Here is a 25,764-nt window from a genome sequence, read left to right on the forward strand (position 1 = left end):
GGCAGTCAAAGTGTCGAAAGAACGAGTTCCCTTCAAACCGTTCCTTCTCGCGTCAAATCTCGATCGGAGAATTCTTCCCTGCCCTGCCTGAACGACTCAATTAAGACCCGTGAACTTTTACCTGCTCCCTTTGACAATCCACCTACGAAACGAACCGAAATCGATCGAGCGGAAAGAACGTCGCGAGAACGAGATGTTACGTAAGACGGTCTCCTTTTACCAACCTGGTAAAACGGTGACACACGGCGGCAAGCCGATAATTCCGGCCGATTAAGATGCACCATGCGGAGACGTGCTCGCACAATTCACGTAATTCGCGCAATTAACCCCTTAGAGCCGCATTCCCGGCCGTTCGTCGGCATCCGGTACGTCGTTCGTTCATCGTTGTTTCGTCGAGGAACGGGTTCATGAATGAACCCGGCCGTGGTTCGGCAAAAAGTCTGCTTCCCCCTTTCTTCCCTACGTCCCTCTTTCTCCTTCTTCGTCGCTCCGTTTCTCTCTTCACCGTGGAGCGACTGGCAGAGCGTAGAAACTGGTATCGGCACAATGCCGTCGGAATACGCTATTGGGCCGCCTCTATTCGTTCGGCCGCTATTTCAACCTGCGCCCGCGGCCCAAGACAAGAAACAGACGCCACCGGAAATCATCATTCTCCCCGGGTAGGTTTAATCGAAGGGAAAACCGGAATACGCCGCAGCTTGACTGACAACAGGAGCAACCTGTCCGTGGTCGTTCGACCAGGATTCCGCGTGGATGATTTTTCTTCACCGCAGCGATCCTCTTTTCTCCGACGGACGCTTTTCTTCTTCTTCTTCTTCTCCTTCTTCTCGTCTTCCTCGTCTATTCCTTTCCCGACGCGGATTAATTAGTCGCGTCGTTGCCGTAAACGAGCGTTCTTTCGACGAGCCTGAAACGCGACGCTGCGTCGCGCCGCCTCGTAACATCGAACATTTTCCAATCCTGTTACTTTGTAATACGTAATTATACGACGACTCGCGCGTTTAGTATAGTTTTCGAAACCACGTTCGTACGTATATCCTGATCCGATTCGCGTGGCGAACGTACGACGATATCGCGCGCCTCTAAGTTTCGTGAGATCGCGACGCGACGATATGGTAGCCGGCACGCACACCAGCTGGTCCAACTTTTTGTCCAGGGTCGACAGCTGCGACGAAAACGAAAAATCCGAATTGGAATCGGCGAGAGCAAGAAACCTCGACCCCTTCGACCATCGAAGGGGATGTGCGTGGCTACGGGATCGTTCGTGGGCCAAACGCGTTTGTCGCGATAGCAGAACGGTCACCGTCGAATAGATCCGTAGCTGTTCCGCGTTCCCAATCGCGTGGATACGATAGTCGCGCTACCAAAAAATTCAGGGTCTTTCGTTTAATTCCGTTACCTCTAGTCGCATCGACTAAACGGTATCGTGTTACGGATCGTCGTTACGTTTCCACCAACTTTTTTCTCTCTGGAATGCATTTCTTCTCGAATGCATTTTTCGACTAATATCGCGTCTATCGAAATCGCCGGCCAATCGTAGCTTTTCGATCGAGTTCGCTTGGTTCCGTTTCGTCGAAGGAGCGTAACCGTTTGGCATGTATTGGGTTGGCAACTAAGTGACTGCGGATATATCGATACCATCTATTGACAAAATCCGCAATCACTTAGTTGCTAACCTAAAAAAAGAGAAAGGCACGAGTTTATCTTGCATTTAACTTTTATTATATAATATTATGCCGTATTTCAGTTACATAATTTTAAGTATTCGATACCCTATTCGTCATATAGGCATACACGTACCTAAGAACATGTTCGGCACATATACACCTATATATGGATGCACACACGTGGCGCATACCGCTGCGTGTTTAATAATCGACTTTATTATCAATATACAAATAATGGAAGACATAGCAGCACCTAGAAGTGCTGTTCAAAAGACGACCTCTTACCTAAAACATTCGTAAATTTTATTGTTCTTTTTTCCGCGAGACTGTTGTAAACCCCCTCTCGATAGCTTCATCCTGTAATTCACGCTGTTGCCGCTGCAAACGAAGCGCGATATACTTCTAGCCGCAGATTTGTAAACAACGTACTAAATTATCGTAGGTAACCAAACTGCGAGATACGTAATGATAGAGTATTGTAATCTTTTCTTTTCTTTCTCTCTCAATTCGATTTAATTCACCTTTTTTTATTTCGCATTTCACGTTTCGTTAGGCTATTACACGACGGATACGTCGTACGTTCAATTTTTCCGACACACCGTGATCTTGTTCGGACACGCGTATACGTACTTGCGCGCGGTAAAGAGACGTTACGTACACAAATACGCGCAGCATGGTACACGGACGAATTCTCTTTTCCGTTCGCGTCTTCGTGCCAGTGTGGAATCGCGCAAGTACATAGACAAGTATCTGGCCAGACGTACATTGTCGTCAAATTACCGACAACGCGTAAGTATCGTTTAATGTCTTCGTACATTTGAAATTGATAGTTCCTCGTAAATATGTTACATTTTATGTTGCCTTATTTTTAATAAAAAGAAAGTGCTACGACACTTTACTTCCTAGTCGGTTCTTCGTTGCTCCAAGCTTCTCGCGCAATATTCCATTCGCGTTCGTCTTGTTTCTTCACTCTGGACGAACGTAGTCTATCGCGTTTACGTAGAATTACAAGCGGTAATTTGGAATTGAAATCGCGGAACGTTGTGCGACAACTTGTTGGCGTTGCGTTTAATAACCGCGCGACTTTAAAGAAAGGCGAAACGAGAGAAAAAAGGGATCGGTACTCGATCTAGTGTAAGTGCAAGCGTAATATCAAAGTCTAACGCTATGTAACGTACACGATACGACACGAGGTCGACGCTTTTGGCAATTACATTGAGAATTCAAGGGGAAATTTTGGTGTTTCCGACGAACATCGATATCGATCTGCCGCGATCGTACGTACGACAGCGTGTTCGTGAAATAGGAACGTTTCGATAAAATTTCTATTACCACCTTGAACGAAACAACACGCGCGCTCGGAGCATTAATAATTATAAAACTGACCACGCTTTTACTTGCGTGGATCGTGCACACGTTGCACGTGTGCTTCACGTGTAAATGATTATCGGCTGATACCAGCATATACCGATCTCGGAAGGTATGGAAACAACGGTAACGCTACGTCTTAGTCGAATCGAATTATAAAGAAATAGAACGTCTCGTTTGGCACGGCAGGCTCGTCCAAACGATAAAAAACGATCGTGCTTCTTGCCGCGACTGTAATCGGATGTATGTATTACGAGATCTTAGATGTTTACGCATATTGTCGTTGCCACTCTGTTCGAACACGCATCGCGAGTACATGTAATTCTTATCGATTTGTTTTATATATTACGACTTAGATTCGACGTAATACGATTACGAAATATTACGATTAGGAAATATTCACAAATTTCTTCGCAACAGAATTTATAATGGGATATGTAATCATAGATCAACATTAATATTATGTATTTGGATATGTACATGTCTCTGTGCGCGTGCGCACGCTTGCCTCAAAGGCGTGAGCATGTGTATGTATGTGATTGTTACGTACACATAGAGTGCATATGCACGTACGTGAATGCGTGTAAATTAACGTTCATACGTATACGTATCGTGTGTATGTATGTATGTATGTATGTATGCATGCATGCATGCATGTATGTATGTATGCATGTAAACATGTATATATACACACACACGCGCGAGCACACATGCATAAGCACACACGCAACATATACGTATATACATATATGTAGTTTATGCGCGCACACTCGTATCTCGTTCTCTCACGCGCTCACGCACGAAGCTCGTATGCGCGCACCCACTGACTCGTGTATGAACGCGCATACGCATGCACTCGTTCGCTCACTCGTATGCACGTATTTATCAATTATATAGGTATTAAACCGATAAACTAGTATACCATTTTCATAACTGTTTCATAGAAACGGCAACGCTAAATTCATTTCAAAAACGTTAATTCACGAGTATCTGTGTGTCTCTGTCCGTCTGTCCGCTCTCTGTCTATCTGTCCGTGTGTGTACGTGTAGATGTGCGTGCGTGTGTATGTGTAAGATCAATTCGAACAAAGTCACGCGAATCGCGCGGCGAGTGTGCTTGAAACAATCGCGATAACCAACGTGGAAAAGAAATGACAAGGACGACTCGCGCTACCACAAAACTTGATCTCCATCTCCTCCGGATGGTAGTTTATACATTTCGGAGGCCTACGACGATACAAACGTTCTCTTCTCGCGATACAAGCACCAGGCTCCGTCAGAGCCTCTATGGGCTCGATGCTCAATTGTTTACTCCCGCATGGACACAACGTGTCTACCACCAGCAGAATCAAATTCGTATGGCGAATCTTTTGTACGCTGAACGGCCTGTAAACATACATATACATCTTTGAATGCTGCGACAAAGCGACCATAAGTCTACCTACTGTCGATCGAGGTTATAATCCTCAATAATATAATAATCAAAGGGAGGAGACCGTAAATCTGAGATATAAGATCTTCGTTTCGAGATTTTATATCTCGGATCTACTATCTCGCCCAACGATTCCTAGACAAATATCGTCCGATCGATCGTCGGTGCCATTCTCAATAATATCCTCGATCGAAAATTATCTCGCTGCGAGTGGTTCCCGAACGTGAAATATACTTATACACCTACCTTTCGCAACCGGTGTCATGACAGTTGGTTAACTTTCCTTTCAACGGATTACTTTGACCGCTGGTATTCAATCTCTCGGGTTGTAGAATATAAAGATCCGTCTTCTTCTCGCAAGATCTCAAATTTCTCTGCGGATAATGGGCAGACGTAGCTCGCGTTGTTCCAGGAGAAACGGGGGTTGCGGCGGCAATTGCCGGAAGCCTTGGGAACGCTTCTTCGTTTCCCTCTGTTGTTTCGTCGATCGAGTCTCTACTTATCACGAACGGATCGAACTCGTGAACGTCTCCCATCGAGTCCTCTGAAAGTATATTTACGTTCGAGAACTAGGAAATTCGCCTCTTTTCTCTTTCGGCATAGCGTTCTTTCGAGCGAGTATGTCTTACCATCGAGTGCCCTCGCGGATTCGCCAGCGAACGCGAAAGCAACTTGCCATAAATTTTGAAAATTAAAGCCGAACGCCATGCTCCACAGAAAATTTCCCAGTATCGCGATCGTTGTCGCGATGGATCCGGAGAAAGTCCTCGGTGCGGCCGATTGATGTGATTCTTGCGGACTGCAAGTGCCCTGGTAATCGGTCACCGTTACTTTCCTGAAATCGACAAACGAAATTAACCCGAAGATGAAAACCTACGAGCCTAAAGAGTTCTTCTTCTTTCTCCAACGCTTCCTTCCATCTCAAAGTATTACCGCGCTTCAAGATTTTTACCTATAAATCCTGTCCTGAACCAGAGAATCCATTATAGTACCGTCGATTTCGCCGAAGAATTTCCCGGTATGCTCGTGTCGTTCGCTGATTATAATGAAACCGTTATTGTCTAAGATGTAGCAGTCTAATGCTTCGGAAGCGCAGTTCTTCTTGCAGCTCGTACCACTGCACTGAAAAGTAGAAGAAAATCGTTGTTAAACGAGTCGCGAAAACGGATGTGATCCGTGCGATTTGCCTTCGTTCTTCGATTCGATTCGTATTCCAGGATGGAAAGCAAAATAGAGCGAGTAACCGATATTTCCTACAAACTTACCGTCGAAGTAATGTTGACGAAACGAGAGGCCAGTGAAGAATGTTGAAACTGTAAACCCACGACCGCTGCTGGTGCTCTGTGTCCCGTCCCGATGAAAACCGCGTGAGTGGCCGTGACCAGTGGATTGGGGCTGTCGGCTAATTATCAATTCCGTTAAATTTACTATACGAACGATGTTAAGAAACGACGACGAAAGAGAGAAAGAAAAATCGGTATAGAATAATGTTCGAGCGTTAACCATTTGCGATGGAACGTGGCCACAGTGGCGATATTTAACATTTCCTCTTCAAACTGTAAACGTCGATTGCTCCAGCTACGACAGTTCGCTGTGTGCCAGTGCCTCGAAGAAAATACGTCGATCGCGAATGGTCAACTATTGTTTGATCCGTGGAAAGTGGAAAGCTGCAAGTACTACTTACCGGCGTCAAAAGGCACGCTGAAAACGAAACTTTCCGGTTCTATATAGTGTTGGTCGACGGCGCGTTTATACCATGAAGAATCTATAGCTCTTGCATACTCGTCAGCAAACGGGCTAAATAAACAGCAAAATTTTCGTCACCATTACCAATGGTTTTATCGTAAAGTCGATCCGAAGAAATTTCTACCGCGATCAGACTCTAATATGTCGATGTTTTTGTTATAAAGACAAACGTGTACGCATTTCAGAAGAGACGAGAAAAAAAAAAGATTCGTATGAGATTTAGAAAACGGGATTAAACGACAATGAATGTTTGACATTTACGGTTCGTTCGTGATTTCTTCAGTTTGTTGATGCTCGTGCCAACGAAATAGGCCGCTTTTCGTTGCGATGAAACTCCTTGTTACACCGAATGTGCCTTTTCCTTGACTGCAAACACGAAGGTAGTTATATGGAACGTAATAAAATAAGTAAGAGACGGCGCAATAAGAGTATAAGAGAGCACAAAGTATCGTTGTTTTCATATTCGATAACGAATATGAATAATTACCGCGTAGCAAAATCGATACATAGAATACGTACTTTGCAGAATAAAGTTCAAGTACGATCAAACCTATTCATTCTCCGATTTCCGTTAATGTTGCTTAGAACATGGAATGTGCACGATACAACTTCGCGATTACGTATGTTCTTGAAAAGAAGTAAATCTCGATGCCGTACTTTTACAGTTGTCGAGGAACGAGGAACTTCGTACGATTCATACGATTCGATCGATCGTTCAGAAAAAGTCAAGAGAGATACGAAAATATAACGACGAAAGGGATATCGGATCATCGGGAATGTTTTCGCAGGTATCGTAAAACGAACGATTAAAACGACATTTAGGAAAAGATCACCGTGCAATATATCGACGAGTGCGCTTATACAAATAATTGTGCATAATGGATTACCTGTGCAGTAGAGCCATCAGTATGGCAATAGGGCTAGCGGTGGAGACACACAATATAAAATGTAATAAAAATATGCGATAAAAGGTAGCATTGTAAATGAAAAAGATTAGCCGTTGCGCATAGTACGTGTCGCGTTTGAACGAACAACGCTACTATAGTATACATGTATAATGTGTAATATGTACATAAATACACAGATACTTTTCTAATCTTACTTGATCGAAGTGATTGTAAGAAAGAAATTATAACAAGTCGAACAGTTAAGAACGATCAAAGTTATTTCGTCTTTCTTTTTTACTCTTCTCGCACGCTTTCCAGCTCTTTCTCTCTGATTTCACGTCGTTGCGCTGCCTTTTCCTTTTCGTTTCTACGGATGAAACACCTCCTTAATCTGGCTCTCGTTTCCTTGTCATCCCCTTTTCGTCGCAAAACGAAGAGGTCCCTCGTACCTTGAACAGTGTTCTCAACAACGCAGTCCCTTCTCGTTATCGTTCAACGATACATCTCGTTCGCAACACGACTATGCGAGTCAACGGCGAGAGGGGGAGAAAGTAGAGTAGGCAGCAGTTTTACGATATCAAATAAGATATGTTATTCGATAATCGGTGCGTGAAAAAAAAACCGCGTGCTTGCTTGTGCATTGCAGTGCGTTGTCAATATTTCCACTATAAGTGTCCGCGCATGGAGGACATGCATCCGCGAGTTCCACTCACGCAACTCACTTACCTTTGATTTTCCTCTTTGTGCATCGCACCTCTTTTGTCGAAACCGTCGGTGACCAACGCATCCAACACGAGGGACTGCACTAATGTTTTATCACCTACGGAATAAAACCGACGGTGAGTAAAAGGTAACGAACCACTTATTCGTTGCTACAACTTACAATAATAAGCATCTTTGTCGGGCTTGCTCGCTTGTTTATGATGCGAGCTCGGACTCCTTGGTCTCAAGGACATCCATTTCCACCCCGGGCTTTGCGTTCGTGCCAAAAAATGGAGAACGCGCTCTTCGGGGGTGGGAAACCACTTATCGGAAGCCGAACTATATTCACAGTACACCCAATCGGGATGCACTTTCCAATTGTTCCCCTTGAAATAGTCGGTTACTGAAAACGTGAGACGTACCAAATTATAGAAATTACTTTATTTTACTTATTGCTTCGTTTTCTATCGAAGACATATTGCTGGTAATTTGCTTACCGTTTATTATCGCACGTTTGATTTCTTGTTCGGCCTTCAATTGAAACATACCATAGTTTTCGGGCAATGCCAGCCCCAATGAAAACGGAGTTCCTTCTATCGGTGTATAAAAATAATTGTGACGCCTAATGGTAACTCGTCTCTGTATGTATACGCATGAGCGCGCGTACCGGAAAAATAACAAAATGCCTATGTTAAATAACGCAATGATAGAGGAGACCTTCTACATGTACGAAGATAAGGCTCAAGTTTAAATATGGACGTACATGAGTGGAGGTAGCTACTGCCTCTTACCGTACCTGTCGGTATATGTATATTTTCAAAATCAGAACTTTTCTTCGACGTATGGCAAAATAGACGCGTAAAAAATCGATTCGAGCGTTAACAGACGTGTAAGAGGCAGCATGTAACGCTCCCAACGTCGTTCTTTCACTCACCATATTGTCGTAATGAATTTTGATCGCGAAACTAGTTTCCCCTTCTTTTTGATCAATCATGTCGTGCCTCAACTGTGTAACGACATACCAGAATAAAGAAAGAGAAGGTCGATAATATTATCATTAGGTAGTTATTAAGGATACTTACATCGAGCAGAAGGGAATTGTTCAACGGGTGCAACGGTCCATCGTACTCGGCAAGTTCGACTTCCGACAAATCTACGTTGATATACGTGGGTTTTAACGTTTCCTCGTACTGCAACGAAACGAGAGCAACGGAAATTTTGCAACTGGCAAACGTTAATTTTTGTACTATGCTACGATCTGTGTATTTGATTTGCTTACGTCTACGTTTCCTGGCTGCGTAAATAAAAACAAACAATGCGATGTCAGTGAACATTAAGGCTATGAGTCAACAGCAATTAGATTAATTTCCTCTATAAAGCATTCCACGAAATCATTGCTCACCAATGGTCGTAAATCCGGATGATACAAAACGCGGCCGTTATTGTCGACGATAAAAGAATATGCGTTGACACCCAACTACAAATTCGAAAAATAATCTGCGATTAATCTGAATAATCCGCTTTCCATTGCGCGTGAACGTTACATATTCGCATAACCGATTTTATCTACCTTATAAGGTGAAACCAACTTCTGTATCTCTTCTATAGGTACATCCGTGCCGACGATACCCAATAAGTTAGCAGTTTTCATCTGCAACAGATGCATAATGATACATAATGATATGCAAGGGAGAAAGAGAAAAGAACGTATATATATATGTTTATGATAAGCTTATGATAAACTTTAATATATTTCAAACTAGATAAATGAAATCACCGTTACAAACAGTGACGAGATTCTAGATTTTGATGAAAACATATTACCGTATAATTCCGGCGATCTAAGATAGGCGCGGTGACTGACATCATTAACTGGCCAATGTGTTCTTTACCATATCTACCGCTCTGAAACAGAAACACAGGAGAAGACAACTCCGCGTACAGCAGATCACGTTTGGATATAAGACAGATATAAAGTAAAAGCGAGGGTTTTCAATTTGCTCACCTTTCCGCCAACGTAAGCTGGACTCCAATGAATAGGGTGTTCGTGTTGGTAGAGCACCATAGGCCGTGCGAGCACTTTTATATATTCGAAAACTTTACTTCTAATGTCTTCCAGTTCAGTGATCCTCGCGTAGAATCCTACGTAATAGAAAATATGGAGACACGAATAACACATGATGTAATTACGTAAAGGCATAGTACAATAAACAACTATGATTTACCGAATGAACTTGTTAAATACAGTGAAATTTTAGTCAATGCCCAATTAAATGAATTCTTACTAGTTAAATCCAATTGTTTTAACACGAAGTTTCGCTATATGGACGAAAAATTATAGATGTAGCGAGAGGAATCAGTGGAATCCTATCGTACGAAGTTCAATCAGGTACGTAATCTATTCGCGTTGCGACAAGTTCACAGAAATTGAGTTTTACTTGATGCTACTGTAGTATCGAGCATAGTTGATAAAACTTAGAAAACAAAAATGGAAAATAAAAAGAGGAAAAGAACAGCGAATACGTACCTTTGTTCGAGCATGCTACGTTGTGTAATTCCGGACTTTTGTCACCACCAATTAGATACGTAAAAATACGGACAGGCATGTGAGGCGAATTGTATCGTTTTATCACCTCTGTAGGTAGGCCAGCGTTATCCGTAGTAATTAACATGATCGCTTGATTGCACTGACTCCCTTGTACTGTTTTGTTGTATTTATGAAGAATCTCAAACGCGGTCCCAAGAGCAGCCGATATATTTTTTGGCATTTCCTCGTGCTTCATGGAATTCGTTGCTATTTTCAATTCTTGGACATTTTCAGGCGACGCTTGAACCAAACTGTCTTTGAAGCATTGTACGATCTCTTCCGCGGTATCTCCGTAACGATAAACGTTAACGTAATCGTTAGGACCCAAGGTATCGAGTATAGTTTTAACGGTAGTTACAGCCAAACGCTTATTCCTCTCTGAGACGTAGCAGTCGATATCGACCAATATCGCCAGGTCTTTCGGACTATTCGCGGCTCCAACGAACCAGTTAGAAATTCGGAAATCGTACACGTCTCGAACGACTCGATTCGCGCTTTTACCAGCGCTGAAACTTCGTTCCTCGATAGGTGGCCAAGAAATTGCTGAAACAAGTAAACGATTATCGTTACGAAGGAGAGAAGCCTCGGTGAGACGAAACAAATTGTAAGAAGAAATCGATAATGCGTGTGGGAAAAACCGTACCAGGAAAACGTCTTAAGAATCCCGAAGTCGCTCCGTAATATTGCCAGGAAAGCGAAGAATCGCTCTCATAATTATTAACAAACAACAAATCCAAATATTGACTCCATTGGATACCAGCGGCTACTTCGCGATCTGCAGAGAAGGGGTAATAGCGTGAGAATATCATCTAATTAGATCGTTTGGTTTTCGCGTTTAATTAGTCGCGTTCCTATCAGGGCCATGATCCTGCGGTTTTCAAGTATACCTACCAATTTCTTTTACTCCAGCAGGTAATAAAACGGCCGAAAAAGTAATGTTCACGGCTAAGTGATCGAAGTGTCGATTAGTCGAGAGCAAGGGTTCTTGTCCCGTTCCCGACATTTTTCCGTCTGAAGCAACGTCGAAACGCTGAGAAGGATAATATTTCGGCACTACGTTCCCGTCTCTCGGTGCCGACACAGCTGCCTGTTCGGCACTCTCTACCAACCTCTGTAAATGTTCGTTAACGATATACAATGGTCTTTTCGTTTTTTGTGATACAATCATCCTTACCATAACGGCGTTCATTTTAAAGTCCAACATGTTTTTTACTTCCGTGGCTATGTCTCGGACAACGACCAGTCCATCCTTTTTCTCAACTTGTGCTTCCATATCGTGATATTTCTGAAACGAAAGTGCGACAGGCTAAGTTTTCCACGTGTATCGTACTGACGTTACAAATTATACCTTTTAATCTGACATATGAAAATACCATTACCTATAAATTACGTTCAGATATATCACGGTAATTGCATAGTTAACCTTTATTCGAATGAAATTCGTGTCACTTCGCTATTTCAAAACTTTCTACTCTTCCAGGCCTGCTACTCAAAAATGAAAAAAGAATGATCGGTTGCTTACCCTTTGTATTTCGCTCATTTTCGTAACTTGTTTGCCAAATTCCCATAAATCAACGCCAAATTTTAAGGCCCAGTTTTTTACTCTGCAATACGACAAAGATAACGTTAAATGGACTGGAATCTGTGGCGAAACACGTTTCGTGTATTTTGATCTGCATTCTGTAAATATTCGAATCGTTAAAGTACGTTAGTTCACGGTATTATTAGCATTATCGAGTTCTGTTATTTCTTTCTCGATCTTTTCTTTCGTTTGTTCGCTGATTTGCGAACTAACGGCGAAGTGAATTTGACCGTTCAAATTATGAAACTCGATATCGAGATAACAAATCGTAAATACGTCACTAAACGAATAAGGAAGATATCGAGACGAATATCGTTATATCGATTGTTAATTGCGCCTTAATTTGGGGAAAATGTCGTATAACGATAAAGTTGCACGCTACTTAACGGTTCGGTTTGAACCGAAATCGACGATTGTTCTGCTCGCCAGCTTCCACATATGCATACATCGTATAGCCTTACGTGTAAATGAGCACCATTGATGCATTTGTATGTATGTACGTACTTACGTACATGCTCACGTGCGCACGCACGTAGGTCGTACGCATACACGCCGATTCTGATCCTCGTTAATCGACTGTGTACGCGTAACTCTACACGCGCCTGCGTTCTTTCCAATTTTCGTTGCTTTCCTTCGAGAATCATTGAAAGTACTATACTGTCTGTCTTTTAATGCAGTCAGATATATATAAGGAAATACATATTTGTACTATTGCGCGCTGTGACGTATTAGGTTTCGGCATCTTTCGTGTCTCCTTTATCCCTCTCCCCTCTACCACAGTAGACAAAAATATAAATATTTTTCACACAAAAAGAGGAGTAGAATACAATTAGAATTTCGATTTTCTTTAATTTTTAACTTGTGTTAGAGTCGAACCGATTACCACGCTATCGATAATACGTTTTGATACGTTTAACATCGCATGTGGATATACTCCTTTCTTAAAACATCCACGCCCTTCCATTTATAATATTCTATATTCACCTTGCTTTATTAATCCCATTAATCCCTTCTAAATTGAGTCATTGTTTTATCATTTCTCATTTACTTGCTAAATACACGTGTAAACCGAAACGATATATGATAGAAAAAGAAGCTATAGATCCTTACTCGTTATGAGGTATATCCTCTTCTTGCTGATAACTTGATTTGATCCATAACAGTAACAACACTCCACAGTGCACAAATTTTTCCACGGACAGAAACATTATTTCGATGCTATCGATGAGCAGCCGAATACGAATAAACGATGAAACGAACGAACCAATCTTTTAAAAAAAAAAAACGCATACGTTAATTCGAAGTAACCTCTCGAAAAGAATTAGTCTTACCGCTCCCTCGTAGTAGCGATCGATCGGCCGGAACACGCGAGTCAGCGTTACGTGCGTAAATTTACCGTTTCGACGGAATCTTGTTTATCCATATACATCTACATACATTTGATAGAAAACACAACTTTGTAACGCTTATATACGCTAGTACGTAGAAGCTTCTATGTATGATTCTTCGCCTTCTTTCATCTTCTTCTTTAAACGTACTCTTCGCACCTGACGATCGAAACTACGCTAATCGTATAGCCGTCGAACGTAAAAAACTCCTTTCATTTCACTACGCACGTTTTCGACGTTTCATTGCGACGAACGTTTGTACGTATTTGTGCGTCTGGTATTGTTCGCTAGGACTTTGCTCGTTTATATATTTCGATTCCGAATCAAATCATTATTTTTTTTAATGTGTCGCCGATGAAAGTGTCACTATCGATGATAACGATACGACAATGACGACACAATGCAACCAGAATGGTAACGACGTCTACGACGACGATAACGACGACGATGTATAGGGAAAAGCTCGTAAAAACTAGCCAATCAAAGCAAGTTCAACAACACGTAATTCACCTCCAACGCGCAGTTTTTCGTCGTAAACATTTTTCAGAACATATTACGAACCTCTCTAACGATCGAATCATCTCAAAAATAAAAGCGTCTTCGACGTACGCGCGTATGAACACCCGATCGACCGATCGCCCGAAGGACCGAACGACTAACCAACCAAGAGAGAAACGAAAAAAACGATCCTACGTCAAATCACCCCCCAGACAGTAAGTCGGTGTTCTTCTTTATTATCGTATCCTTTCCAAGTGAACGTATATTTTTCTTTTCACGAATAAATTAGACATTGTTCGATGCGCTGTCGACACGATTCGTTTTGTGAGATTCACGATTGCACCACCGATTACCGCCTTGTCGCGCGATCTCTCAAGTATGTTCACACCGTAACGCGCAGAGAACCCGAAAGAATGAAGGACGAGGGTGGGACAAGGGAGTAGTTGTAGGGAGAAAGAGAGAGAGAGAGAGAAAGGGAGAGACCAGAAGGGGTGGGATACGAAGCAAAGAAGGGGAATGCGGAGGAGATAGAAGAAAGAAAAAAATGACAGAAAAATCAAGTATTTGCACGCGTTACGCGCGCACTGAAAAATACGATACGCGAAAATATAATATACAGCGAAAATATAGGTTCTTGCCCGATGAAAAATAACTATATTACACGCGATGACTTCGTTTTGATAACACTTCCTCATGAAAATCGGACAAAGATGGTGTACGAGTCGCTTTATGCTCGAACGAAAGGTGGCTGGCTGGTTGTCTAGCGCGCGCGCATTACTCTTACTACGGTACTACGTTAGACTCGGGCGTTTTAGGAGTAACGTTATTCTACTGGTGCGAGCGCGTGCTCGCAACCACCCCTGAAAACAGGAATGACGGCAGTCGGCGAATATCAGCTAATGGTAATGGTAGTAGTGTTGTTGGTGACATTGGCACCAGCGGGGATGATGCTAGTGGTGCGTGGTAGGGATGACGATGGCGATGGAGGCTGCAGCGATGAGAGTGGCGACAGCAGCGGCAACGACGGAATCGGGGATAAACGACGGAACTAGGGGAAGAGCAGCTTAGATTGACGACACCGAGGTGGGGAAGGTAGACAGTAGGAGGTGAAGGTTGCCAGATATGAAAACGAGCAGAGGCGATACGAGAGAACAGAGATAGATCGAATACTATCGAGGAGGAGCTGTTCCTTGCGAAAGAGTGAAACCGAACGAACGGACAAGTTTAAGCTGGCGAGCAGACCGAGATGCTCGCAATCTCTTACCATAATAGAGATGGTCGAAATGACCGGGCGCGCAAGCTCGGTATCATTGATTTAACGCCTATCTATATCTCCAAGCGCAGAGACAACTTCCTAGATCCCAAGCTTCCTAGATTTTGGAAGCTTCAACGGTTTTTCCACCTTTGTACCTCATCACTTTCAAACGTAAACACATAATTAAAAAACAACCGTCTCGTCTTTCGCAATTCATCTAATTAAATAATCAATATAACATACTAATATCAAAATAAAATAACATAATAATAATAATATATTTGGTTTATATTTTGAAAATACATACAATATAGAACGAAAAATTTTTCAAATGTTTCCTATAATTAGAATTAAAACAATCAGATAATGACATGCGTATTTTAATTATCACTTTATAGAATTAAAAGCATCGTTCGAATATCTAAACTTACAACATTAACCGTGTCATTTCTCTGGTCCTTTTCCGCTTGTTATTTACTTATTTAAATATTTATAGGTATAGAATATCCTAAGTAACAAATTAGCATGTATATATGTATATGTATAAACATTCTTAATTGTTAATTATAGAAGTTATAAATCTTAACTATTGAATGTATTATTGACGCTGTCATTATTATTGTTGTTATCACTACCATTGTTACAATTAATTGTACTACAATCTTCATCACCATTATCGTGGTTACAAATCATAAAATCGTTTCATAAATCATTATAATTATTATTACAAAATCGTGAAAAAAGAAATATTATCACAAATATCTATTTTGGCCGAAAGAAGAAGATTGTTGATTTCCGCAAAAAAACAATTATGTTGCCTAATATATAATTTCGTTCACGCACATATTAATGACAAAACGAAGCTCTTGTTGTGCATAGTCTTCCGGCAATGGTAATTGAGATACCAGTTGATATATCGACGTAGATTTATTCTCGTTCAGTTGTAACAAATTCCTAGCTAAGTGTATCGTTCTCTTTGCAATTTCCGCTTGACAAAGCCTATCACAAAGAATAATCATATTCAAATATTAACGATTTGCTGATCTTTTACGCTCTGTATAGAAAACGTAAAAGGGAAGAATTGTAACAGTTTACCTGTGTTTCGCAGTTAAACATGGAAATTGATTGATTTTGGAAGGAAGATTTGACAATCGTTGTTTTAGTGATTCCAATTTAGAACTTATTCCACGTGGATCGGCATTACGTAGCAAAGATTCAACATTCATAGTTATTTCCATATATTCCCAGAGTAATTGTCCTTGATATGACCAACCACTTATAGTGCTACTGCATTCTAAAGGAGTCAGTGGACGCAATAGGCTGCGCAGGTAATCGTAATTTTCTGAACAAAAATTGAAAATAAGTCATACATATAACTTTAACATAATGAAAATGTTTATAATAATATAATAGAGAATGAACAAAAAGTCGTGACTTTAACATAACGAGATAACACACTGTTTGAACATTAACTCATAATGAAACCGTTTATTATAATACCGTTTATTATAACATCTGCTGCTAAATATTCAATAATAATTTCATGCGCCTTATTCCACTGTTCTGCTTGTATAAAATAGAAAGCTGCTTTCCCGTATCTGCAAATAAGGAAAAAAGATTCCCTTACATTGGGTTAAGAATTACACTAAACTCTATTATTATTAGAATTTCTTATCCAATTTACAGAGATTTAGATTTATCGGCTACGATTACCATCACAAACCGTTTCGTTCATAACTAAACACATGCAAATCAAGATTCCACGTAAAATCATACCATGTGTCTTGTGTATTGCATTTTAAGTGTGAAATGTTTGCAACCATGCGTTTACATTAGCGCGAAACGGCATTTGATGTGTAAACATGTATTGTATGATTAATATAGATCCAACTCTCCACTAACCTTTTAGCTACGTAACTTTTCACGGCTTTCGCATGGTGAATCCAAATCGAAGGTATACCCAATTCTTCTCGTAAAAACGTTTCTCTCTCGATAAAATCAGGACAATCACTAGCATCGTCTATTTCGACATGCCGTTGCAATAAATTCATTACTGCAGTCTTCCTTTTTGCGGCATCTTTTAAATGTAACATTACGAATATGGCCCAATGCCAGAGATCATATGCTTCTAATTGTGTCGCAAAATTAACATGTGTCAAGATGGCAACATGTTCCGAAAGATGTGAATAACCCAAAGCTAAAAGTACTTGCTGCATCAGCCAACTGAGATCAAATTAAATTATTTCAGATTACAAATTAAACTGAATTTGAAATTGCAAGAAAAGAAATTGATCCATTACCTGAGTCTGTAATCCATTGGATCAGCAGTATGTGTTGCTGGATTCAATAATTCACCCAACGTATGATTGCCAGTGCAAAATAACTTTAAAAGATGAAAACAGAGATCATATATTGGTTTCCCATTATTTATTTCAAGTTCGAAATTATTTCCTTTGTATTCAGGTTTCGGTATCGACGTATAAACGTCATTTGTCTTGGTTGTATCGAAGGAGGCCTCGTAAATGTCTAATATGTCTCTTATAGAGGCAGTCGGAGATGAGAAATACCTGCACCATACACGAACGATATAATATATAGATATACGTATATTGTAATATTTTAATGAAAATAAAAAAAGGATTGTATCATGTTATGAAAATATGATGTTTACCACAAATGAACAGCTAACGCTCTCTTCCAATCAAAGCCTTCACAGACATTGATTGGGCAATGTTTACTAGGTGGTTCACCCGCCACAAGTGCAAAAAGCTTTAGCCGATCTAACGAGAGGTTTTCATCAACACCGGCATTTTGCCATAATGCAATTTGCTGCTGTGTTAATACCTTTATTGGCATTCCACTGCACAGCTGCGCCATCAATAAGGCCAAACAATGATCACCCATTTCTCTTGCAATTTTACACGCCTCTTCTAATTCGAAAGCTGCAATTTCAAATAGACGATGATAGAAAAATAAGTCGAAAGGAAGACAGAAATTCTATATAATTGCATACAATACTTATCAGGTACACATACCAGATAGTAAAAGCAATATCTTTGTTTCATAATTAATATCCGTATCCTCCAACACGAGAGTTTTTCGTATAACGTTTCTTAACCATTGCCCGATTGCCTCTCGCCGCGCAATTACGACGCTATGGTCTTCTGAATTTTCTAAAATAATGAAACACACAAGAATGTGCGCGTTACATAGTCTACATAATTTCTGCTTGTATATCAGACGTATATCAGGAACAAAAAATATATGAAAATAAAGCGGGGGAAGAAAGACTACAGATAGAGGAGGAAAGATAAACGAAAGAGGGGATGGAGGAAGAAATAATATTATATTTGAATTTGAATTATAATATATTTGAAAAATTAAACGATCAAGTTATAAATTAACATATATATTATACATACCTGTGGCAACGTTTATATCAGGTAAATTTCCCCAAAGAGCTACACAGAGTTTCCAAACGTTAGCAACATAGGAAGCAAAGGAATCTGTGGCAAACTGTTCTGCAAATTCTTCGGCTAAACTACAATGTGCGTGTAAAGCCATGCTCGCCTTATTAATATCTGTATCTACGTCAAAAATTAGACAGTCTTCATCTGGATTCATTACACGATGTGACAGCTGAATTTTTAGATGACCTTCTATACTTTCCTTAAATGATGTTACAAAGAATGAAAATAAAAGAATAAATATTACAATGTCTAATTCTAAATAATGTAAGTGCTTAAAAATGAAACTAACTTTGAATGTCTTAATGCGTTCTTCGCCGGTCCCACTACCACCCAAAATTTGTATACGTTGGACTATCCCAACGGATGTTGTATCTTCTGGAGAACGACCACATACGTAAGATCCAATTTGTTCAAAAGAATTATTTAATAGTACATCGTCAGCCTGTTTTTTCGTACTCAGTGTAAGTAATGTTAAACCACGTCCCCAGCTTGGTTTAAACCTTCTTCCCATTTGTATGCCTAAATTAATACATAGAAATAGCATATAATTATTTACATTATCTACACGAATTCTTAATAAATACGAATATGATAAAAGCTGCTTACCAATATCAGCAACAGAACGAGACTCCAGTTTATGTATAATAGATTTTGATAACGGAATCACTTCAGAAATACATCGAAGAATTGTAGTCACTGGAGTTATCGAAGGATCCGGTAAACCTTTTTCATACATCGTTGATGTCTTAGCAACGATGTCCATGGAGCGTTTCAATTTGGAATCTATAGCACAAATTGATTCCCTTGTAACTTGTACAATGTACAAAATATTAATCTTACATACATCATTAACCTGATATTACCTGTCTTCGAAAGGGTCGATTCTTCATAAGCAATAGTTGGCGTCCGATGAATTGTCAAATTAGATCGTAACATCGGACTGTAAATTGGTTCGTAGTCTTGATCTTCATCTAACTTTTGTGGCGTATTGGTGAAACATCGCAAAGAACTTCTACGATCGGAAAGAAATAACGCGCGATTCGATTCTAAAATAGTAATAATATTCCAATGTTAAATAAGAATAAACATTATTATATAAATAAAAAAATTAATAATATAATCTTAACACAATCAGAGTTTACCTTGATCATAAGCCTCGTTAATCTCTTCGTCGCTACCATCAAAGAAGCTGGCCTTCATTAATTGCAGTTTATGACTGTCTGTACCCAAAATGCGAGCATTCTCACCAGTTGGACTTATCGGTAGTTGTTTTTCACGATTCTGATCTATTGAAAAAGAATTTTTCGTACTGTATAGTAACAATAAATACAATAGAATTATACGTAATCGAATTGAATATAAAGTTATACATCTCACGCACCTGTCCTAAACGACCGGCGTGAGACAATTGCTTCCAAGAGAAGTCCACGTGCATCTAAATCTGAATAGTCTGTATTCGCTGTTTTCAAACCATTGGCCTTGGAAGTATCTTTATTCTAATTAAAAACAAAAAATTGATTGTAAAAATTTGGATTGTGTAGACATTCCAATTTTTGTGTAATTAACGAGTAAAACAGTCTTACTGAAACTACTTTTGACTGCTCCTGCTTGGTTGCACATTTTTGTTGAGTTGCACACAATTTTAATCTTTTCGTGTCATTCGCTGTAGGGACATTATTATCTTCTTCATCTGAATCGCTTAGGCCATATTTAGAAAAATGATCTACCTGAAAGGATATATAACCATGACAGAAATATAAATATGAGATTAGAAAGATTATAAAACTGCTTGGGATTTAAGCTACCTTAAAAACCCATGAACCAGTTTCAGGTCGATACTCTAAGAATCTAGTATCATGTTTCGCTGACACTCTCCGTAATTTTTCCTCGTAATCCATCGCAGCTAAACGTTGGGGATCGGTAATAGGCTTATGTAGAGATTTATCGTGTGGCCATACTTGGTCTAAAGTAACTTGTGCTTTACGATTTAATCCTTCTCCGATAGGTGGTTTCTTCTCATCGTCTGGATAAATGATGACTTCCTTGTGTCGAAAATGTACGATTTCGTCTAAATTCAGGCCATATATATCAAACGATTCAGGGAAATACACATTCCCATAATCTTCACGCCCAACAGTGAAGTTTGGTACAATACACGTTTCACCGCGAACATACTCGTCTAATTTATCAAGCGGCGGAATTGTATAGTAACCAGCACGTTTCAGCGTTACTTTAGCTGCATTTGGTTTCCAGCTCGAAGTTTGTAACGTCGAAAAGGAACTTTCGTCCAATTCTTGACTCGAATCAGAGTTTTGAGTCACAATGTCCGTACATGTTTTATCAACGAGAGATGAATTCTTTAAAGACGTATCCACAGATGTGTTAATTTCAGAGCACTTTTGATTTGATGAATTGGCGTTAGCATAAGGTCGCAATTCAGTAACAGTATTGTTTATCATCTCTTCGGACAATGCGTTCGGACTAGAAAATAGCGACCGTTGAGCCTCGTATGATTCTTCGTCTAAATTTTTTGCATTTCGTGGAAGGCTCGTTTTCAACCAAGACAAAGATGATCTTCGATCGTTTACTAATTGTCGATTATTATCTTGACTATGATTTTCTTTATCTACAGTTTCAATAGTTGTATTTTCAATATATGTATTTGTTACAGATGATTTCTCTTCTCCTTTTCCGGGAGATTGTAAGTTTTTCCCTACAGTTTGTGAACTTTCTGTAGGCGATGGAACTATTGAGTTCGATATGGATTTCGGACGTAGTACCAAACGCTTTGCATTTGGACGAGGCTGAAATGCTTCCGAGAGTGGATCTTCCTCTTCAAGACCTTCGAACATTGACTTCTACGAAATTTCATTACACATATATATGATGCATGTAAGTTATGAGCGGAGAAAGTTCCAATTACATAAACATTCTTATTACATCGATATTTTACCTTAGATAATTGTGCAGGAGTAACAACTTTGGCCTTGATTTTTGGAGATTTATTATCAGCAGTAACCTTATACTGTTGACCATTCATTAATTTGGATGGCGCGTTTGCCGGTTTTAATAACTCTTCTGTTTTACCGGAAGCCTAAAGTCATGTCATATTCGAATAATATTTATGGATCACTTAAATGTGCTTTAATAAGTTCTCAAGTAAGTTATCAGTCGTACATATTAAAAACTACTTACTGGTAAAAGATTTTTTAATAACGGTGAATCGCCGAAAGGTGCTGACACCAAGGCTAAAATTTGTTGATGCACCGGGACAGTTCCGGAACTTTTGACTTGGTTCGTAGTATTTCTGTGATGATAAGATACAAAACATATTAAAATACTTTCAATCGCGCGATCGATGTGAATAAAAATAGTCAAAAATTCGATGTAATACCCAGCTCCGAGTAATCCAGTCCCAATACCCGTTCCTACATTTGTATTATTTCCGAAAGTTGAAGATCCAAACGTCCCCGATGTATTAAATGGTGCATTATTGCCACTGTTCCCGAACAAACCGCCTGATTTTTGCTGACCAAATAAAGTAGAGCCACTACCCAACATTAAACCAGTATTTGTACCTATAAAATAAATTTATATTCAACATCAATAACCGTTAACAATAAACTCCGTTAATAATATAACTCACTATTTATTTGTTTCTCTTTATTTTTATTCAATTTACTATTCTATTGGAAAATTATATACAGATAAACTTTATAAAACAAAATAAATATAAAGCTACTGAAATTTGAAATTATCGTAATGCATTGATAGTCACATTAAAGACTAGCATATAAATAATTTACCGAGTCCGGACGATGGTGTAGAAGTTGAACCAAAAGAAAATCCAGATGTTTGTCCTGCAGGCTTAAAAGGTGTATTAAACAACGAAGTACCGGAATTTTGACCTGCATTGAAACCTGGTGCAGTTCCAAAAGTCGATGGTGCAGTCGAACCGAAAGTCGAATTTACTCCGAAACCTATCGTTCCAGTTGATTTAGAACAGAATAAAGGTGTACCCGTATTGCTCATTGGTGTCTGACCAAAAGTGGAAAATCCAGTGCTAGACGATGTGGAAGGTGCGTTAAAAGCTGATTTGTTTTGGTTAAATAGACCAATACTCTGTAAAAAGATAAATATAAGAATGTTAACATCGATCAGAATACAATCACGATCGATGGTTATGATTGATGATTAATGAAAAATTTCTCTTATTTCTTCTTTGTATTACCTGATTCGGTTGCGTTGAACCAAATGCGGAGCCGAAAGCAGTGTTTTGACCCGTATTAATGCCACCAAAACCTGTACCAGCAGTTTGGTTAGTATTGCTGGTTGCAAAAAGTGGGGTTGGAGCTGCTGCTGTAGATAAATCTAGTTGTATTTTGCGCATATAAATAATTTATACAGACGTGTTTACGACACCGATATAGTAATTCTAAAGTGACATTAGCAACAACGAAAATTACCGATGGTATTTGAAAAATTATATACTTACTACCAAATGGTTTATTCTGGGTATTAGAACCAAACAGATTAGTGCTTGGAGTAGAATTAAAAGCAAAATTATTTGTTGTTGTTGTTGAGGGTGTACCAAAAGTACTTATAGGCTTTCCAAATAGACCACTTGAGCCAGACTGTGTGGTCGCTCCAAAGCCAGCACTCATTCCACCAAAGCCTAATTTAAAATATGAAACAATTATCGAGAAGATAAACAATAGAAATAGTTCAATTTTGAGAATAAACGTTAAGCTATTTAGTCCTGAAGTATAACATCTAGTAAATATGCAATAACTAATTTGCATTAGAATATTTTACCCGTTGTTGCAGTACTAGTACCTGCCCCTGCATTACCAAAAGGTGAAGGTTGTGCTGGTGCACCAAAGATTCCTGTACTGGGTCCTAAGCATCAAAGGAAACACAAATAACATGATATATGTAGGATTCGCGTACTCGAATAGAGAACACAACACATTTGGTTAAAACTCTCTCACTCATCAATAACACAGCACTCTGATAGAGTCCATCTTATAGAATCAGTTAAATCTTCACGCGACTCTGTAAACCAACCGCGCATACTAACACATGTGCATACGCACAGGTACGTATTGTTCGCAATCACTCAACATATATAATATCATGTATAAGTATCAGGAGAATATTATTATAGATATGTAATAATTTCAATTAATTGGATCATATAATTACAATAGATCGTGATAATTTTTACCTTTTCGTCCCACAGAATAATCTTCGAAACGTAACTCTTCGTACGATTTTGATTCATATTCCTTCATTGTCGCAATGCAACAATGTCTCACCGATATAGTATGAGATATACCATTCTTGGACATGGAATCAGTAGTAATCATAGGAGCAAATTTAACGACAGTACCAGTTATACTTGTGGTTGCCGTGTTTGCATTGCCAAAACCTAGAATGAGATTCTTCTCAAATCTGTCTTTCTAGATCAAATAGTAGAATAGATTTTTCTTATAATTTATATAACTATAAATTATAAACATACCAGGTGTTGCACCAAATAAATTTGTATTTCCAGTGGTACTGCTTTGCCCAAAAGGCGTGGTTTGCTGAGCTGATTGTTGGGGTTGTCCAAATAAATTTGTACCAGATGTAGTACCAAAACCAAATCCAGCTGGTTTATTCGACTGACCAAATGCTGACGTTGCAGTATTTGTACCAAAAAGATTTGTACTTGCATTCTGCTGAGAGCCAAATAAATTGGTATTTGTATTTGTTGTACCAAACCCTATAGAAAAGAAAATTTTAGTATAACAACAATTCGTTACCTGATATTTTCATTTACACAGATAAAATTCGATCATATTGCAAATCAAGAAACATATACAAACATAACAAAATTTAAACCTTTACTATATTCATTATGTTGATCAAATTATTAACTGTATTTAAGGATCAATAAAAAAGACGAAAGACAATATGTTGATAATTATAAATTAATGCTAACAAAATGATATTTTATATTTTTTACAAATATTTATATGGATATTTGAATTAGAGCTAGTAGAATAATCTATGAATCGCTACCTCCAAAAGATGGTTGAGTAAATGCAGGTGGAGTTGTAGTATTGCCGAACAAACCACCAGTGGTAGAACCTGCAGGCTTTGAACTAAAGAGAGAAGTATTACCACTGCCAAAGACTGGTGTAGCACCAGAACCAAAACTTGTTGTAGTGATTGGTTTACCAAACGCAGATTGCCCAAATGGACTGGATTGCGTTGGTGTATTAAAACTACCTACAATAAAGATAAATTAAAACAGGATTTACATAAGGATATAAAAGAAGATAGGGAATACAAAATACAGATATAATTCGTTTTACTTACTAAAAGAGGTATTTCCAGTTTGACCAAACATGCTTAATAGGACGATCCTAATTTGTTTTTAATATTTATTGGCACCTGCAATAGTAAATAAAAAAGTTCAAAACAAATATTTCGAAATAATAAAATCCATCGTTACATCGGATTTAAATTTACTAAAACTATAAAACACAATATATTAAATAATATATACTCAGGTATTATTATAAATTTTACAGTATTCTCTGAAATCTTTAACTTGATGAAATCAAAATGTGATACGGAACTGCACAAGATTCACGCGCGATAACACTATGATCTCTATTTTCTTTCCCTTTTTCTCTTAGAACGTTAAGAAAGTTACCGTTAAGACGCCAGAAGTAAGAATAAATTGTCATTCACTGTAATTGACCATTTGTCGCAGAATTGTTATGAGTACATTAAAATCGTCTGTTACAATTTTATGAAACGAATTCTTCTCAAACTGTACATCTTCTAAAATTTGTTTTGATACAAATAATTACTTGATAAAGAGGTTACACAAATGAAATTTTTGATGATATTACCAAGAATTCAACAAACGATATATGAAAAGCTACAATATATCGTTTCGCGGGATTCATACGTTTCAACTACCTCGATTGCTGATTATTGATACTGAATTATAGACACGTAAAATTCGTAGATATCACGTAAGTGCGCATAATATACGTCGTAAAATGGCAAACCTCGAAAGTCAATCGATAATACAGTGACAATATTATAATTTTCATACGAATAAATCGGTAACCAGCAGGGTAGACAAGATAGAAGGTAAAAAAGTTCTGCAATTAGTATGTCA

At 39.0% G+C, this 25,764-nt stretch overlaps 2 protein-coding genes across 13 annotated transcripts; both read right to left on the minus strand.

The window, feature by feature from the left end:
* Positions 1-3,726: 3,726 nt before the first annotated feature.
* LOC117236347 (voltage-dependent calcium channel subunit alpha-2/delta-3) lies at positions 3,727-14,283 on the minus strand. Of its 4 annotated transcripts, none has more exons than XM_033499203.1 (25): positions 14,052-14,282; positions 13,081-13,238; positions 11,911-11,992; positions 11,563-11,673; positions 11,280-11,499; positions 11,032-11,163; positions 10,329-10,931; positions 9,807-9,943; positions 9,626-9,706; positions 9,372-9,452; positions 9,204-9,278; positions 9,081-9,095; positions 8,884-8,991; positions 8,736-8,807; positions 8,299-8,440; positions 7,983-8,204; positions 7,826-7,919; positions 7,100-7,132; positions 6,474-6,578; positions 6,151-6,263; positions 5,732-5,868; positions 5,419-5,588; positions 5,096-5,301; positions 4,713-5,010; positions 3,727-4,420 (listed from the first exon to the last, which is right to left on the minus strand). In XM_033499203.1, exons 2-25 carry the CDS (start codon positions 13,176-13,178, stop codon positions 4,126-4,128), a joined length of 3,630 nt encoding a protein of 1,209 aa, XP_033355094.1. In that variant the 5' UTR covers positions 13,179-13,238; positions 14,052-14,282; the 3' UTR covers positions 3,727-4,125. The 4 variants fall into 4 exon arrangements, with proteins under 4 accessions (XP_033355094.1, XP_033355095.1, XP_033355093.1 ...); XM_033499202.1 differs by having other exon boundaries at positions 4,126-4,420; positions 14,023-14,283; XM_033499201.1 differs by lacking the exon at positions 14,052-14,282 and adding an exon at positions 13,302-13,476 and having other exon boundaries at positions 4,126-4,420.
* Positions 14,284-15,475: 1,192 nt separating this feature from the next.
* LOC117236345 (nuclear pore complex protein Nup98-Nup96) lies at positions 15,476-25,754 on the minus strand. 9 transcript variants are annotated; one of them, XM_033499191.1, is made up of 28 exons: positions 25,490-25,635; positions 25,288-25,418; positions 24,948-25,022; positions 24,648-24,857; positions 24,106-24,348; positions 23,809-24,012; positions 23,397-23,480; positions 23,077-23,256; positions 22,813-22,952; positions 22,388-22,703; positions 21,976-22,159; positions 21,777-21,888; positions 21,535-21,675; positions 20,387-21,439; positions 20,165-20,308; positions 19,963-20,077; positions 19,724-19,867; positions 19,445-19,627; positions 19,188-19,364; positions 18,871-19,100; positions 18,534-18,780; positions 18,147-18,284; positions 17,783-18,053; positions 17,412-17,678; positions 17,014-17,334; positions 16,612-16,709; positions 16,207-16,453; positions 15,930-16,110 (listed from the first exon to the last, which is right to left on the minus strand). In XM_033499191.1, the coding sequence occupies exons 3-28, from the start codon at positions 24,976-24,978 to the stop codon at positions 15,930-15,932; spliced, it is 5,661 nt and encodes a 1,886-aa protein (XP_033355082.1). In that variant the 5' UTR covers positions 24,979-25,022; positions 25,288-25,418; positions 25,490-25,635. The 9 variants fall into 9 exon arrangements, with proteins under 9 accessions (XP_033355090.1, XP_033355088.1, XP_033355083.1 ...); XM_033499199.1 differs by having other exon boundaries at positions 15,476-16,110; positions 23,418-23,480; positions 25,288-25,634; XM_033499197.1 differs by having other exon boundaries at positions 15,476-16,110; positions 22,813-22,937; positions 25,288-25,634.
* Between the last annotated feature and the right edge of the window lie 10 nt (positions 25,755-25,764).

The sequence above is a fragment of the Bombus vosnesenskii genome, unplaced genomic scaffold, assembly GCF_011952255.1.
Source record: "Bombus vosnesenskii isolate JDL3184/JDL3185 unplaced genomic scaffold, Bvos_JDL3184-5_v1.1 scf7180000013348, whole genome shotgun sequence".
In the NCBI taxonomy this organism is placed as follows: Eukaryota; Metazoa; Arthropoda; class Insecta; order Hymenoptera; family Apidae; genus Bombus; species Bombus vosnesenskii.

Bases quoted from the DNA above. Each gene is read 5' to 3' on its own strand.
- LOC117236345 (XM_033499192.1), bottom strand. From the start codon at position 24,978: ATGTTTGGTCAAACTGGAAATACCTCTTTTA. The intron at 21,889-21,975 runs GTATTACATCGA...TTATCATCACAG, and splicing joins ACTGGATTACTCGGAGCTGG to AAATACTACGAACCAAGTCA. The intron at 19,628-19,723 runs GTAAACTCTGAT...TTACTATTTTAG, and splicing joins TAACGAGGCTTATGATCAAG to AATCGAATCGCGCGTTATTT.
- LOC117236347 (XM_033499203.1), bottom strand. From the start codon at position 13,178: ATGTTTCTGTCCGTGGAAAAATTTGTGCACTGTGGAGTGTTGTTACTG. The intron at 8,808-8,883 runs GTAAGTATCCTT...GTCGTTACACAG, and splicing joins ACAATTCCCTTCTGCTCGAT to TTGAGGCACGACATGATTGA. The intron at 8,205-8,298 runs GTAAGCAAATTA...TCACGTTTTCAG, and splicing joins CAAACGTGCGATAATAAACG to TAACCGACTATTTCAAGGGG.